This window comes from Triturus cristatus, chromosome 4_2 (assembly GCF_964204655.1).
Source record: "Triturus cristatus chromosome 4_2, aTriCri1.1, whole genome shotgun sequence".
Classification (NCBI taxonomy): Eukaryota; Metazoa; Chordata; class Amphibia; order Caudata; family Salamandridae; genus Triturus; species Triturus cristatus.
In genome coordinates this window covers 783,318,008-783,336,097 of record NC_140586.1, presented here as the reverse complement: position 1 = coordinate 783,336,097, position 18,090 = coordinate 783,318,008, and the positions used below count along the sequence as shown (strand labels likewise).

Below are 18,090 nucleotides of genomic sequence, written 5' to 3'. Positions count from 1 at the left end.
GCATGACAAACGGACATCAAGCATGAAACTTGGATCAACAAGCATTGGTACAGTTAAATGGCCTATCACCTTTAGGACATATTGGCTTTGACAAAGATTTTTGGTGTGCGGTTGATGTTTTTTGGAGTGCGGTGGAAGTCAATGATCCTTATAATAGCCTACAGCAACACTCTACCATGATCACAACAAAGAAAATGTGTTTATTGTATTTTATTTTTACATTAACCTTTATGTTAACTTCAGATAGATTGGTCTACAGCCTCAGGTTTTTTCCTGACGCTGATCCACATATGTATGCATGCCCGCAGATTGAGCAGGAGCCATTTCCTTTTTTTACCGATCCAAGATGGTAGACGCTACATGGATGGGTAAATTGAAAGAAAATAAATATTTCTTATTGTGAAAGCGAAATTAAAAATGGTTTTAAAAAAGGAACGCTGTGGTTGGGAGCATCACCGAGTAGAGAATGAGGGGGAATAGGCATGTGCAAGGAGGAGAAAAGCACTGCATGTAGGAGAATGCAACACAGGGCACGGGAGAAGCATACAAGGAGAGAGGAACAGAGAGCACAGCACAGGGGGAGAGAAGAACACAGAGCACTGATGTGAGCGAAAGAAGCACGAGTGAGAAGTACACAAACATGACAGCAACACAAGGAGTGTGAAGCACACAAGGGCAAGAACACCAGAGCGCCCAAGGGCAGGCGAGCAGCACACAAGAAAAACATGAATGGAAACTTGTGGCAGAGGCGTTTGGAAGGCAAGAGAAGAGTGGGCAACTGTCCAGGGCCCCCGCCTTCCAAGGTGTCCCTCACATCTGTCTATTTATCCAACTCAACTTTTAATGTTTTTTTTCAATATTGTTTGGCATTATGGGTCTTGAATTAGCCGAAGATGGGTAAGAAAATACAAAGCTGTTCTAGACAGGGGCCCCTAAGAAATGCCAATATCCTTAAGACGAAACTTGATGGCGAGAAGTGGATATCTGGTGGGAGGGTACGAGGGGGAGGATAGAGCTGGAAAAATAATGCACTCCTGTGGAGTGCTTACCAAAAGGAAACAAGCATTGGCATAGCCAATAGGTCTCGCTTTTGGGACCTTCTAAGTATTTAGTTATGCAGCACAATATCCTTGGTGCAACCACATCAATTGTTGCGTGGCTAAACACTTATAAGGTCCCAAAGGCGAGTTGGCAATGCCACTGCTTGGTGTGGTTGTGTGTGTGTGTGTGTGTGGGTGTGGTTGTGGGTGAGGGTGCGGTTGTGTGTGTGGTTGTGTGGGTGTGTGTGGTTGGGTGTGTGTGGGTGGTTATGTGTGTGTGTATGTGTGGTTGTGTGTGTGTGGTTGTGTGTGTGCGGTTGTCTACCACGCCGTCTACCATCGCTCTCTGTACCCTGTCGTTTAGTAGGCAACCCCACCACTCACACACGCACGCACCCCTGCCTGTGAACCACCAGATTGATAAAACAATTTGCTTTTCCAAACTGCTTTGGGGTGGGTCGGGGGACGGGGCAGCTGATGCAACATGGTGCCTCACAGCACCTCTCTGGAGGAAGATTATATCAAAGGTGATTACTGACTCAGGATAGTTTAACCCTGGGATTACCAGCCAGAGACAGGTGGGGGGTAGGGAGGGGCAGTGAGATAAGGAGAGGTGTTTGTGTGTGTCGAAAGAAGAAAGAGGCAATACAGCAAGGTGGGGCTGACAGAGCCGATAAAAAAAAGAAAAAAAATCAAGAGATGGGCAGCGGTGACAAGCTAAATATCTCAGGCCAGTCGAAGGGGGCCAGCGTACTGCAGTCAGTGTTCACGCTCCTCGGAGGGGCGCCGAGCTTTTCCCAATCCATAATGTGTTCACCTCAAAGGGGCGATATTTACTGTAACCTCTGGGGAGCGGCTTCGCCCCCTCCTACCTCAGTGTGATCTACCACACAAACCGCTTTTTGTGGGGTGTGTTCTCATATGAATACCAGTGAAAGGCAAGAGAACAGAAGGGAAATCTAATAGGAGAAAGGAGCAAGGGCAGAAAGAGGGCGAGGAGACACAGACGAGGAAAGAGGGAGGGACATATTGGAAAGATGAGGAGAGAGACAGGAGACGAAATATGGGTGGTGAGACGTAGGAGGGAGGATGAGGGAATGCATAAAGGGACAGAGTATGTCTGGGGATAGAGACAAGAGGGGAATACAAAATAATGTATGGATGGAATAGGGACGGGGGAGGGATGGGGCAGTGCGAAGGAGAGAATATAGAAGGGGACAAGAGATTGGGGGAGAGAGCAAAATGCGGCAATACGAATATCAACGGTATCCATCCAGTGCGTCAAACCGCAGTGTTGTCCCCTTTAAGTGAATCAGAAAAATAGGGGGTAAGAAGAGAACACGTGAAACTACCAGACATAAGGAGGCAGTAGCTAGAGAGGGGGGAGAGGCCACGGGTGGAAAACGAGAGCGAAAAGGCGGGCAAGGAGCGCGAATTGACGAAGGGAAGTCAAACAGGCGAAAGAGAGTGGGTGAAAAGGACGGGGGTGCGGAGAGAGGCAGCGCGGAGGAAGGAGGGACGCGGAGACGGGAGAAAGAGAGAAGAAAGCTGAACAGGGAGGGTTTAGGAAAACAGAGTGGAGGAGTGAGGAGAAAAGGACGAGAGGCTGCGGGGTCGGAAGTAGAGGGGGGAGGCATGGTCAGAGAGGAGAGATCGTTTATGGAAAAATTGCATGTAGCAGACGATGCCTCCTGGAGGGAAAGAAGATCTTGCAGACAATCACATTGCTGGGCAATTCCTTCTTCTGGACTCCAGATCATTAGCGACGCGCGGCCGCGAGACGCGCTCTGTTGTGGGGGAGGGGGAGGAGCATTGAGGCGCAAAAGTGAAAGCAGGCTGGCTGGCGAGTGGTGTGCGATGTGCGCGCACCATGACGAGAGGAAAGCCATATGGCGCCTCTGCTCGTCATTGTGCGCGTAACCGCACGCCTGTCGCCAGTGCACGCGCCAGTGGCCTGAAGCGCTTCCCCAAAAGTGGATTGCATGGCGGCACGATGCACGTGATTGTGCGCGTGCTCGCCATGCAATCCGCTTTTGGGAGCACTTTTGGGAGCCCCTTACTAGATCTCGCTGAGCGATCGCTTACACGATAGCCAGGCGAGACCTAAAAAAAGTGAGTGGTGGAAGAACAAAAGCCAGCCAATCCAAGCGATGGTAAAGAGGCTATACTCCAGAGGAGGGACAAACACAAGATGGACAAACTGGGACAGGAAAGCCATGGTATAAGAAGTAACAATAATGCCACACAATGGCAAGAAATAAATGGCAGTAAGTCCCAGTCAGTTCTTGGCAATATGTATTTTGGTGGTTTATGGATTAAGACTATTAACTGCTTTCTGGGTAACTGATGCGTGGAGTGCTGATCATCTTACAAAACGTGGGTGTTTGGCGAAACAATATGGCATCTCTTAAAAGTTAAGTTAAAATGCAAGGCGACGACAAGAACTTGGTTAGCCTCCCACCAGAGAAGATACTTGCAGTAAATATGGCAGAACCGACTCCTATCTTAATTATGGTGATCTTATTTATGGTGAATAGCTAAATGCTACTTTATTGGAAGACCTAAATATAGTCAAATCTAGTACAATGTTGAAGGTTATTTTTTCATCAACCTTTCTCCTCAAAACAATCCCAGATTTATCTACAATTTTGTGTGGTATGTCAATCACTGACGTTGAAGGGCCAATTTTAAATGCATGTTTTACGAGTGCGCTGGGTGAGTAAAGCGGAGCTTAATTAAATCTTTGATAGGGAAAGAAATCTTGCAAGAAGCCGAAGGGCAAGTACCTACAAGTGGAAATTACGCAGGTTGTATCAGCGTAAAGCACTTGTACATAGCCCAGGAGTTTGACAAAGAGATAATGTACACCTTGCTTAGAGCTCTACTAAGGCAGAGGCCTGGTGATGCCTTCAAACACTCTGGGCCGGATTAACAAAAGGTAAACTTAGAACTGAAGTCTAAGTTGAGACCGGAAGTCTTAGATTGGATTTCAGGTCGAACTTAGGACCTGATTCACAAAAGGTAAACTTACAGTTTTGTGTAAGGTTACAAATGTGTGCAATTCACAAATAAATTTTACGAGTAGTATCTTCATGACAGCATAGTCTCCGCACTCGTGGTGTAGCCTCCACACATAAAATACATACAGCCCTAAAGATACTAGTCGTAAAATTGCTTTGTGAATTGCAAAAAATCGCAAACTTACACAAAAGTGTACGTTTACCTTTGTACGGAGTAGCACCAGAAAAAGTATATCTGTTTAAGAGATCTTCTTCCAAACCAAGGTTTTAGGAAATTGCGAGCAACAATTTCAACAAGTTAGGGGTGACATGGTCTGCCTTCGGGTACCAGAAAATCTGCCCCATATACTGTGTGCATGTCACAGACCACTACCAGAGCAAAATCGGTGTTGGGTTAAGATTTTTTTCTAGAACTTGGGGTGCGAACAGTGTAGACAGCGATACATCAGAACCTTAATTCCGCAAATCCTCAAGTAGGAGCAAGGAAAGATATGGTTTTGTTCATGTATAATTCAGGTGCTCGTCTAAAACTAGCTGAATCCCTCTCTCGTGGCAGGCATTACAGAAGCCAAGATTTAACGACATGAGGGATTAGTGAGTACGCTTATTTGAAAGTAAAGACATTAGTAGATGTCGGGATGGCGAAAAAGCAGAAAGTTTTCAGACATATTGGGCTGGTATGCCTACCTCAAAAGAGGGCTGCCCAGGAATACCACATGACTGATCACGAGCAGAGTTTATAGGTCTGATGGGGCCTGAACATAACATATCATCTTATCTGCAAAGTGCACGTTCACCCTGTAAAGATGTAATAACAGTTTTTTATGTTTCTGTAAAATAAAATCTGAACAGAGACTTATTTTACACCGACCTAAGGAAAGCTGTCAGTGCTGGTCTGAGTGCCTCAATAAATGCCAATCTATCATAGTATTTTCCATGATAAAGTTGAACATAAAATTAGATTTGGAGGGCATTTTACAGAGCCCCCTAATCGAAGTACACTGGAGAGAAATATTTGTCAGCAGAGAGAAGGAAGAAAAAAGTATGCAATTTACAAAAATCATTTAACAATAGGCCACACAAATGGTGCGGTGGCTGAGGGGGGACAGGGGATTAGGCATGGAAGTATTGTAATACTCAGCTCTTACTGCAGTTTGGAGTGGAGTAATATCGGGCAGACAGGTTAGCATGGAGGAAAGGCCTCTCCAAATCTGGGCCTTTAAGTATGTAGGAGGGTCTGCGTTTTTGATAGTCCCAGAGATCAGCAAACAGCGTGAACGTAGATTTTCATTGCTGCTAAAGTGCCTTGATTTCGTGCTATAAACGGTGGCACTTTAGCAGCATTTTGTTTTACAGCTTGAAACATACCCTCCATAAAATAAAGCTATCTGGATACTGCCTACCTCACTACATCAGTTAAAGCATTGCGGTTGTGACTTGGGCTTAGGGAACATAATTTACTGATGTACAAAACAGAGCAAAAAATAAAAAGAAATGTAAAACAAATAATAGTAAATACAATTTTATTTAAACTTAATTTACAGCAAAAATGGAAAGTCTCAGTTTGTAAATATTTAGCCATGCATCCTGGAAAAATGGGGCAAAATCCAGTACAATTTTATAGCTTCTGCCTTTTTTCCATATCAGTATCATGTTAAAATATTCTTGTACTTATACCTCTTATGTGTGATCATGTATCTACATATTTATATAACATATTAACTAATCTCCCCAAAACTCAACAAATCTCCACTATACGAGTCTTCCTATTCCTCTTCCAAAATAACCCCTACCTCCACTCTCCGACTCATCCCAAACCTCTTTTACTACTATGAACTCCCAAACCACTCTTTCCAAACTCTTCCCTCCTCTATCCATCCTTTATGCTAACCATCCAACTAACAGGCTTTCTGACTCATTCGAAACCTTTTTTACCTCTAAAAACTCCCAAATAATCCTTAATAAACTCGTCCCTCCTCTATGCATTCATCCAACTAACAGACTCTCAAGTCTAGCACTCCCAATAACAATTTATGTTTCCCCTTACTAATCCACCACTAATCCACTTTTGGATTATGGAGTCTCGCCGAAAAGCGCTTCAAGGCCTTGTCAGGGGTAGTAGGTGCTATATAAATACAATTGCATTTGTGTCTGCAGTATCAGACGCCCTGCTGACTTTGAATGCATGTGGCCCACAGCACTGGTGAAGGCACTGGCACAATTTGAAATTCGGAACCCCTGCACTTCTCGCGCACACACATTCCTATCACAAGAGGAGGCCACCCTCTTCAATTGAAAATGGACGTAGAGAGAGCGATTAGTATTGACAATTTACAAAATGTCTGTCAGGGTTCTTCAATGAGTATCTCAGGAGCTACTGGCAGCTCTCCATCTACCTTTGAGTAGCTCCACTGTGTGCAGCCGAATGTAGTAAATGAAAAGCTTCTCTTTGGTGGAATTAGGTATGTTTCCTAAATTGAAATGGATATACTTAAAAGTAAAATGTGTGTATTTTTGGTAGTGATAAGCTAAGGCTAGTAGTTAAATGATAGTTCATGCTGCTTTGGGGAGTCTTTTTACTGATGTATTTCCTAGGTGTCAGAAGATATAGTGTATATGGCTGCCATGTAGAGGTATTCAAAATGTAACCTGATAAAGCTATTTTTTTACATTAATGCTGGTGATGCTGCCTCATGCACTGAGGTGGTCACTGCTTGTAACCTTACATGCAATGGGCATTAATGGAATCTCATCTGAAGAGGTCACTATTGTAACTGATAATTTGCGATAGTAGCTCTGCATAATTGTATTGACCATAACTAGCTCTAATTAAAGAAAAGGTTGGAGACCCCTAATCTATGTACTGCACCAAAGTAACAGTACACAATTGCAGTGTGGCTGGACGTGCAGTTATCTGTGGTGCTTCTAGCTTTATTGTCCGAGGTGGTTGTAAACATAAAAATTACTTAAAGCTGGTTCAACCAGACAAGATGCTCCCCTGACCGACAAGACATTGCAGGCTCGCCTGGTGTGGGGGAGGGAGGTGAGAGGGGCGTACTGGTGATGAGCAGGAAGGGTCAGGAAAGGGGGTAAAAGAATAAAAGAAAGCTGAACAGGATGGGAAGGTGCAGAGAAAGCTTAGTGGGTCGGAGAGCAACACAATGCATGAGAGGGGCAGGGATGCTAAGAGAAAGGCAACACAAAGGGGAGAGAGCTGGAAAACACATGCACTCCTATGAAGTGCTGGAAGCAAAAGAAACAAGGATTGGCAAAACCAACAGGTCTGGAGTTGGCACCAGCCTTATGGCTTTCTGGTTTTGGCAAAACGTTATTGTTGGGGAAGATGCAAGTCCTCATCAATCAAAATAAAAAATGACTAAAGGCAAACATGCTTTTTTATGGTCTCAAGCACAGATTACCATAGTAGTCTCAGGCATTAAAGAAAACTACTTGGTGTGTGGATGTGCTGCTTGTGAAAGGGTAGAATGCTGTAACGCACAGTGAAGTCAGCCAATGGTTGAAGTGGGCTGGCCCATTGTCCGATAATGCCTGATGCAGTGAGTGGAAGAAAAATGTAAATGTGCTCAAATCTGGTGGAAAGCATCCTGCTATCATATCAGGCTCTAAACAGAGAAGCAACACTAAAGTAATAATAAAGTAAAAACAAAAAACAATGGTGTTGAAGGGAAGAACCTTGTGTGCAGGTGTGCTCATTGTGAAAGAGCTAAATACAGTCTCTGAAAGTAAAGTTACCCAGGGGCTGAAGTAGGCTGATCCACTGCCTCATGCTATAGTGGGCGGAAGTAAAATGGGAATGACACAACAACAAATCAATGGATGAAGAGAGCTGGTTGAAACCCCTTTAATTAAGCATATCGGGCATATCATTTTAGTACAATTGAAAGGTCTTGTCTAACGACAGGCCTACAAAGTAGTTCCCTCAATGTTAGCCATAAAAGAATACCAGATAACCAAGCAAACGAGTGGTAGAGGTGATGCTCCAGGGGAGGGACAAAGACAAGAAAGAATGACATGGAAAGGCTTCAAATAAAAAGAAAGCCAATGAGAGTGATGCTAATGCCAACCAATGTAAGAAATGGGCCGGCTAAAAGCCCACTGTAAGTTTTTGCTAAGACCATGATAGGTCTTGTCCAACCAGACACCTTGTCATGTCTGGCACGCTCAACACAAAAATGCAGCATGCATTAGTAATACTTACCATCACAAGGTTTAACTCTTCCTTGGACTTATCAATGAGATAGCACATACATGGGAGACTTTTAAAATAAGCGTTAACATGTTTGTACGTGCATAGCTCAAAGTAAAAAAAAAATAATACATCGCTATGACGGGGTCTGGCCATGTCATATTGCTTTATTAATTCTTTTTACTTTATGCTATGTAGCACAGTAGCTGGCACCGCTGTACAACATTATTTAAAACAAACTGACAAAGCCAATAAAGCTCACATAAGCGAAACCTAATGTCTTTGCCAATGCTGGGGTTTTTTATTTAGAAGTTGTACTCTGGTCTCAATATTGGGTTTACTTTTTTGTTAAGTCTTCTTGGAAGGTCTGAAAAATAAGTAGTTTTATTTGATAATTAAATATTTAGTTGAGATGCACGTTAAGGATTTTTTTTTTTTTTTTTTACGTATTAGTATATTTACAATTGTGGTTTTCCCTATACTTAATATGCAGATTATATTCTTGAACAAATGCCCATTTCAGCTACTAGCGTGTCAAAGTGTAGCTAGCTGGAAAACAGCCACAGTTGCTGCCTCCGAGCTGGTGAACCAGGTTTGAGTCTCAGCTCAGCATCCTCTGATTCTGGGCAAATCACTTAATCTCCCTGTACCTGTAAACGTTAATGTGTCCTTGTGTAATGTAACTGGTGCTCATGTAAAGCGATCCAAGTCCTTCCAATCAACTTTCCGCTATATAAAACAAGCTATGCGGAGTGGGGAAACTGCAGTGACAGGTGTGAGGGGTGTGTGGGAGGGACAGGCCAGCAAAGAACAGGGAAAGGGCATGCAGAAATCAGAATTGGGGTGGTGGTAGTGACGGGCAAGCAACCAACAGAATGCAGATGCTGGAAAGTAAAAATATATATATATTGCATGTACAAACAAGTTAAAAATTATTTTCCCTATACTTCAACAAATTCTCATTGCAATTACCAGCGTGTCAAAGTGTAGCTAGCTGAAACACTGAGCATGGAGAGATTGTGGCATTGTGGCTAGAGCTGCTGACTCTGGAGCTGGGGAACCAGGCTCAAGTCTCGGCACTGGCTCAACATCCTGTGATTCTGAACAAATCACTAAATCTCCCTGTGCTTCTAAAAATGAATGTGCCCATGTGTAATATAACTAGTGCTCATGTAAAGCGCTTCAAGTCCTTCCAGTCTACTTAACACTACATAAAACAAGCTATAACTAGAAAAGGGGTGGGGAAGGGGCATGCAGTGACAGGAGCATGGTAGAGGGAGGGACAGGCCAGCAACGAACGGGGCAGGGGCATGCCGCGGCAGAAGTGAGGTGATGGTAGGGATGGACAAGCAACAAACAGAACGTGAATGCTGGAAAAATATAACGTATGTTGCAAGTATGCGGCCAGTGGAAGGGCACTGGCGGCCGGAAGCAGTACTTGGTCCAAGCTCCATAGCGAGGACAAAGACGTGATGCTGAGAAGGAGGCAGGAGGAGGTGCTGACCAACAGCAAGAAAGCAAATGAGAACGATGTGGGAACCAACCAATGGTAAGTAATGGGTGCGCTATAAGCCTGTTTTAAGATTTGGTTTTTTTTTCGTTACAAGAAATTTCGCAACCATTGTGTAGGAGAAACCTAAAGTGTGTGGATCAACTGGCATTTGCAATGTGCATTAATGTCACAAATAATTATATCAGTTGAAGAGTTGAAAACCACCCAAACAAACCCTAAGCATACTTCCAAATGCAGTACTAATTTTCTTCATGTTCACCTAGGAAGCATTCATTTGTGGGTGAGCAGTACTCCCAAAAATGAACACCTTAGAAGCGTACACAATGTTGGGTGGCTCAGGAAAAGTGTTAACCTCAATTTCATTAGGCAATGTGTCCCAATGCAAGGTAAAAATCAGCACTTCAAAAAAATGCAAACGATTAAGCAAGAACTGACTCAAAAATTGAGTTCTCAGTAGGAATTTGAAAATGTATAAATGTTTATCACAAAAATTCAAAGAGGTACAATACAGGATAATGAAATTCAAAAACTGCTGGGTTTCTGCATCCCAAGAAGAATAGGAAAAGTCAGCCATCTTCCGGCTCAACCCCATAATCAAGGTGCTTATATAGGAAATGTCCAAATAGAAGAGCAAAGAAAGTGCAGAATCATTGTGGTGTGTACATTTTCAACAAATCAGAATAAGGATTTTAAATTCGACATAGTGTCTCAGTTTGCAGAACCTTAAAATTTGAAATAAAGAATTATATTTTAATACTACTACCTGACTATTAGGCTTTATGACCTGCGCACCCCCATTTCACAAACAATAACTTGCTGGACTACTTGCAGCAGAAATAAAAAAAAAACGTGAAAGAGACATTCATTTTGTACAAGATGGTGTTGAGGCCTAGCTGAGCCCAAGTTTGCATAAGCCAGGAAAATGCACTTAAACAGGTCATATCGAAATGTTTCCGAAGCAATAGCTCAATGTCAGTGTACATGTAAATAATAATAATATGAGATTTATAATGCGCTCAGCTTACCCGGGGTCATCCCGGCGCAACAGACCAGAAGGAGAGACTCAGCTAATCACTACTATGGAAACAAGTGGGTCTTAAGAAGTTTCCTGAATGGTAGGATCTTGGGCTCTGAGCGAATCTTGAGGGGCAGAGAGTTCCAAAGAGAGGCCACTTGCACAGAGAAACGCCTGCCCCCAGAATGAGCTCTTCTTACTCTCGCTAACTGCAAAAGGTGTTTTTGGTCCGAGCGCAGCAGACGTGGGGGTTTGTAAGGACGGGCCATGTTAGCAAGGATGGGGGGGGCCTTTGCCATGTAAAATTTTGTGGGCTGTACATAGCGCTTTAAATTTCACCCGCTCCTTCACGGGGAGCCAGTGAAGCACTTTGAGGGCCGGAGCAGCAGACTGCCTTCTGGGAACATCCATAAGGACTCTCGCAGCTGCGTTTTGCACCTGTTGGAGGGTTTTGAAGGTCGCTTCAGGAGCACCGAGAAACAGCGCATTCCCATAATCGAGCCTCGATAGAATCAGGCCACGTATCAACAGCTTCCTTGCTGGATCAGGAAGCAGAGGTAGCACCTTTCGGGCTGATCTCAGTAAACCAAAGCAAACCCCTGCGGTCTTCCTGGCATGAGTCCTGAAGGACAGGTCTTCTTCCAACCATACTCCCAAGGACTTGATCTCCTTCTTGGGGGATGGTGGGTCACCAAGAGACCGGGGCCAGCAGCTCGCAATAATGGAGGGGCTGGAATTGCCCAGGAGCATCAGCTCGGTTTTACCTCCATTAAGCTTTAGGGCGGAGATAGACATCCAACGATAAACATTAGCAAGGCAGTTGTGTAACACCTCAGGTTGTTCCGCCAGCTGAGTGAGGCCCACCACCAGCTGAGTATCATCAGCGTAACTGATGATCTTCACCTCTGAAGGGGCGACCACTCTTTCAAGTGGAGTCATATATATATTAAATAGGGTAGGGCTCAGCGATGAGCCCTGCGGGACTCCACATTGAAGAGGGATTAGGGCAGATTGCTCTGACCCTTCCCAGACTTGGTAGAAACGGTCAGAAAGAAAAGATCCCAACCATTTCAGGGCCGTCCCTGAGACACCTACCTCTGACAGACGTTGGAGGAGCACCTGATGACTCACGGTGTCAAAGGCAGCACTCAAGTCCAGGAGGATCACTGCCACTGACCCTCCTGTATCTAGAGTGCTCCTTGCCTCCTCCACTACTGCCAGCAAGGCAGTGTCTGTTCCATGGCCGGGGCGGAAACCAGTCTGGGAATCTCCTAGCAGGTGGTTAGACTTAAGATGGTGAGAGAGCTGACGGTTGACCAACTTCTCTGCAATTTTAGAAAATCCAGGCAGAAGTGAAATTGGCCTGAAGTTGGTCAAATTGGATGAATCCAGTACTGGTTTTTTCAATAGGGCTTTCACCACAGCCTTTTTCCATCTCTGGGGCACTGTGCCCTCAGCGAGTGAAAGGTTCAAGAGATCAGTCAGAGGAGTTGACAAGGTGTTAGCCACGAGCTTAAGATGTTTTATGGGAACTGGGTCACTCGGGGAGCCACTCTTCATCTCCAACAGGACTTTTATCACCTCCTCTTCCGAGAAGGGGCCTAAAGATGCTAGCTCAATCGAGCGACTTGTGCGGCTAGTAACCGGTTCATGGCTTTGAGGAATAGTGGGTAAGGAGGATAAGATTTTTTCTATTTTTGAATGGAAGAAGCTGGCCAGTTCCTCACATTTTTCTTTGGGATTATCATGCAACACTGGAGGGACCGGGGCTTTCAGAAGTTCCTTGAAGATTTTAAACGATTCTCCATAAGAATTGCTTGCTCTCTCAATCCTGTCGCTAAAGAAAATCTTTTTAGCGTCCTTCAGTGCGCTTTTATATTTCCTCAACTCCCTTTTGTAATTGGCCCGGCTTTCTTCCGTCTGCTCTCGCCTCCAAGCACGTTCAAGCCTTTTACAAGAGGTACATGTATGAATTCAAGTGTAGATTAACATTCTACACATATTAATAATGCCCATTCCTAATTAATGCACAAAGGCTTCCTCACTCTCATGTAACTTCAATAGGTATTTGTATGCATCTCATAAACTCTTTTTACTCTGGTCGCTAATAAAAATAGCAGACTTAAATGTTTCAATAAAGCTCGGTGGTTAAGCACTTACTGCTGAGACTCATGTGTAACCTACAAGTATAGGGTTCAGAAGCCAGCATGGACAACTCAACCTTTAATCCTCACAAGTCAAGCACCACTACCGTGTTACAACTGCAAGTTCAATAGTTTCATGTAAAGCATGTTGGATAAAAAAAAGAGTCACATTCTTTATTTTATGACCGTTATTATTAGCAAAAGAATTAATCTTGTAAAAAGTGATGCTTTTGTTTACTGTATGTCTACCTTGGGTAGACAAAGCATAACTACTGCATCCATTCACCCATTAGTGATCGTATTACCACCTGCAGTCTGAACAAAAGCGATCAATGGACTCCTGGTGGACAGTCCCCTCTGAAATTTTGATCGCTCCACGGAGTTGAAATGGATGCTGGCGGTGTGTAGGGGATAAAAAGCACTTTGTGAAGCAACAATGAAAAGGTATGTTATAGTATAAAATATTACACATACTAACAGCTGTTGAGGTCAAGTTGTACGTGACACCACTGTTCGGCCAACCCCAACTAAGGGCAATGCCCACATCTTACATTCCATCTCCAAAATTAGCAGAAACACAAGCCACTCTCTGCCGTAATTGTGATGCATAGTAAGGAAATGTGAATGCTATCGATAAAATTGCCTTTAACCATTTAACTGGGCAGACATATGTGAACTTAAGTTTCAGCCAAGCTCGCGATTCCAGTGGAATGCTTATAGAACAGAAAAAGCACTCAGTTGATAATAAAGACATTTAAGCCAATTTATTTTTATCACTTTATTTCTATTACCCAATAATGAAAGAAAGATATCCAACGAACTCGAGGATAACTAGACGCTAAAATAAAAATTCTTTCATAAGCCAATTTTCATTGAGATAAAATGCAATTTATGCACAAATGGGTACACTAAAACAACGCGAAATTAATGATCTTTGTATTGTTTTGCGTAAGGTTCCGTAACTCGTCACAACCAAGTCGTTTTGACAGATCCGCATTATAACACGGCAGATTTATGTAAATGTAAATACTATTTAATTTGGAGTTCAATTACTACTCCACACCTTTGATGGTTTTGCCTTGATTAACCCCTCCACTTCATTGTGTCGTTATTACCCAATTCCTTTAGTCACATCAGCATGCAGAAAGGACTTGATTTGTGTTTCTTTCCTAGCTTAACTGTGCTTCATTATGAGCCACCCTGCCCTCCACAACGCTCCTGTTTCTGTATTCACTGTTCACCCCACTGCTACCAGTGCCCACACCTGCGTAGTTGCTGGATCTTTTCCTGGTACTTCCCGTAGTAGGGGTTCTCCTCGAGAGGTGGCTCCGGCCGCACAGAAAATGCCTTTACCCCTGGGAATACAACACCCGGCATCAACTGCAGCGCCCGGTCCCGCACGGCCAGGAGACCCCGGTAAGCACATGACATCTGCAGGACGGCAGCGGTCATCTCCCCGTTCCCTCCTAGCCACATCCAGCCGAGCAGGGCATGGAAATGTCACTACAGACAGGGAACATACGAAGACAAAAGTTCCGGGAGAGGAAATTGTTAACGCATGTTCTGTTATGGAAAGAGAAGAAAGACAAAGTAACAAATGGACACACGCTACTGTGTAAGGCAGTATGTAAGTGCGGCGGCCATCTTGAAGGTGTTTAGATGTGTACTTAATAGAATCAGCAAAATAATTGTAATAGAAAACGAAATATTTACCCACCACGCAGCTCACGTGCTGCGTAATGTTGCGAAGATGTTTTACGCTTGTTTGCCTTTGTACGGCTACCTGCAGTGCTCTTATGTAGGCTCTCAACACCCTCATTTAAATTGTGTCATCCGCCTTCGACCTCTTTTTACCCTCCAAATGGGCAAAATTCCTCATATCGATTCACCTGTAATGATGCTAGGTGCTCTGTCTGCTAGCTGCTGTTCCCCAATAACTTGCAGGAGGCTCTGTGAGGTAAGTAGATGCCTTTATTATCATTTAGATCTCTTCTCCGAGAGAGCGCCGGGCAACACGCTCCGATCGCCGTCTCTCGCAACACGCTACTGCTTGCGCATGCGCAGTAGCGTCCAATATGGCCGCTACGCGCTTCGCCGTCCTTACGTAGTGCGCGCGTCAACTAGACCGCGACACTACATATCTCCCCCTTTTCATACCACCCAACACAATTTCCCCGACCATGTGGTCAGTCCATTTCATAGTCTCTAAACCTGGATGGTCTCACCACTGCTCTCCCCACCCGGGTGTGTCTTACCGGTGTGGAATGTCCTTCTCGGCCTCCCTCTGCGACCGGGCCTCCGTCGGTTCCTTACGGAGTGCCCTGGCCCTCTCTCTCTTCTTTCTCACCATCTTCCCGGGTCGTTTCCCCCAGGGACCATACGCCTGGTGTGTCTCTCTCTCTCTCCAGCTCTTCGCTCATGTTCTCTCCGCGCTCTCTTTCGGACGTACCTGCGTCCCTTGTCGGCCCTTCCGTCGGGGTTTCCCCCTCCGCGTCCTCTCGGGGCCATTGTATGATTTTGTTGCACTTGGCCATGCGATCGTGAGACCACACGTTTCCGTCACTGAGCAACGCTGCCCGGTCGTACGCCTCTTCTACTCTTAGGGGTGGGGAGTACTTGCTTTCTCCCTTCCGCTTCAGGACTGCCAGCTTCACTCTGACCCACTCCCTTTTTTCCAACGCCGTCTCCTTCACCCTCTTGTTGCGGTTGTAGTGTTCCGTATAAATGCGTTGTGCCTTCTCCAGGTTGTGTTGCACCACCGCCGGAGACCATTTGCTGGTGATGGTCTTCTCCTGCCACGCAACATTGTCTCTGGTGAAGGGTTGTCTTCCTCGTAAGATCTGGAAGGGACTGTACCCCGTACCGGTGGGGGTGATACGGTACGCCCATATCGTGCTTTGCACTTCTTTCGCCCAGTCTTTGCCCCTCGTGATGGCCGCCTGTATGGAGCCCATAAGCACCCTGTTGAACCTTTCTACTTGTCCATTGCTGGCCGGGTGATATATCGAGGTGTGTCTAAGTAGTATGCCGTTCCTGTTTGCAAACGTGACCCACTTGTCCGAGGTGAACTGGGGGACATTGTCGCTGATTATGATCCTGGGTATGCCTTCCCTGAGGAACACCGCCTTGAGGAAGCGCAGTATCTCGTCCGTGTCCATGATCTCGTTGATGTGCACTTCTGGCCATTTCGAGTACTTGTCTACTAATGCACAGAGGTATTTGGGGATCCCCTGATCGTCTAGTATAGGCCCCAATATGTCCACTGCGACCTCTTCCCATGGGTTACTGGGGTTCGTGAACTTCCCTAAGGGTGGTCTCATTGGCTTCAGTATCTTGTCCGCACCTTGGCACTGCACGCAGTCTCTCACGTGCCTCTCTACATGCATGTCCATTCCTGGCCACCAGTACGTTTGTTTAGTCCTGGCCTTTGTCTTCACGATTCCCAGGTGACCTTCATGTAGTATGGATAGCAGGGCCGGTACTATGTTCTCCGGAGGTACCACTCTGTTGCCTCTGTAGACGAACACCCCGTCGTTCCCCACCGACAGCTCTTCTCTGACCTCGTAGAACTGCCGGACTTTGGGTCTTTGTCTTCTCCGTTCTGGCCACCCTCGTACAATGTACAACTTGATGTCGTCCATATCGTCATCCGCCTCATACGCGTTTTTCCACTCCTGCCTGCTGATGGCTTTTTCCGGGTCGTCTGTCAGGGCTACCATCTCGTCTTCGTCTTCCATGCCATTGGAGGCACTGTCCATCGCGGACGCCCTGCTGAGGTAGTCCGCTATCTTGTTTCTTGAGCCCGGGATGTACTCCACGCCGTACCGATACTCCAGGAGTTTCAGCGTCATTTTCGCAATCCGGGGTGTGGCGCTGGCATGACCATCCGATGTTAAAACCTTCACTAGGGGCTTGTGATCCGTCTTCACTTGAAATCTAGTGCCCCACAGGAACTGACGGTACTTCGCCATGGCCCATACCACCGCCAGCATCTCTTTCTCGATCACACTGAACTTTTGTTCCGACGCCGTCAACTTCCTGGACGCGAAGCTGATCGTCTCCGTCCCTCCTTCTGGTCGTTCTTGCATGAGCACCGCTCCTAGCCCTTTGTCACTCGCGTCCGTCATCAATATGGACCGCCCCTGGGGATCGTACCCCTGCAGCGGGATCGCTCCACTGATTTCCTGTTTCACTTTGTCAAACTCCTCCTGCGTCTCTTCAGTCCATACAAATGCCGTCTTGTCCCTCGTGAGTTGCCTCATGTGGTGAGTTTTTGTGGCGAAGTGGTGGACGAACTTGCTATAGTACTCCGCCATCCCTAGAAATGACCGTACTTCTTCCTTGGAGGTGGGCGGAGGTGCGTCGCAGATGGCCTTCACGTTCCCTTTCTTCGGTGTTATCCCCTGCGCTCCTATCTCATGCCCCAGGTATGTGACTGATGTCATCCCGAAGTGACATTTCTCCCACTCTGCCGTCAGGCCGTTCTCCTCCAGGATCTTCAATACCGCCGACAGCTTCTTATCATGGTCTTCCAGCTCGGTCCCCATCACTAGGATGTCATCCTGGAAGTACTGCACTCCCTCGATGTCCTTGAATAGGCGGGCCATCAGCTTCTGGAACACCGCAGCTGCCGAGGCAAGACCGAAGGGCATGCGGCAGAATTGGTAGCAGCCAAACGGCGTGATGAACGATGTCAGTTTTTTGCTTGTCGAATGCAGCACTACCTGGTGGTATGCCGATTGCAGGTCGATGGTGGAGAACCATTTCACGCCTTTCGTGCGGGCCAACATTTCCTCTATGCGTGGTAAGGGGAATTTTTCTACCACAATGCACTTGTTTAACTCTCTGAGGTCCACACATAGACGCACCTTGCCTGACGGTTTCATGGCCACTACCAGAGGCGCCAACCACTCCGCGCTGTCGATGGGTTCGATGATTCCCCCGTCTTCCAGTCGGTGGAGTTCCTGTTGTACCGCCTCTCTCACCGCAATTGGTATGTTCCTTACTTTGTGCGCTACCGGACGGGCGTTTTCTTTAAGGACGATCTTGTGGGAGAACTTCTCTAGTTTCCCGATCTTCCCGCCAAAAACCTTTGGGTGTCCACTCCGCCATTTCTCCGCCGTCGACTCCTCTCCGTCCAGGGTCACCATC

The 18,090-nt window shown here is 45.9% G+C and overlaps 1 protein-coding gene across 1 annotated transcript in view; it reads right to left on the bottom strand.

Moving 5' to 3' along the window:
* Nucleotides 1-14,511, bottom strand: part of ATPAF1 (ATP synthase mitochondrial F1 complex assembly factor 1) — a 168,937-nt gene extending 154,426 nt beyond the window's left edge. The window contains exon 1 of the mRNA XM_085602706.1: nt 14,204-14,511. Within this exon, the coding sequence (XP_085458832.1) occupies nt 14,204-14,415 (212 nt within the window). The 5' untranslated portion in view covers nt 14,416-14,511. The remainder of the gene's footprint in view (nt 1-14,203) is intronic.
* Between the last annotated feature and the right edge of the window lie 3,579 nt (nt 14,512-18,090).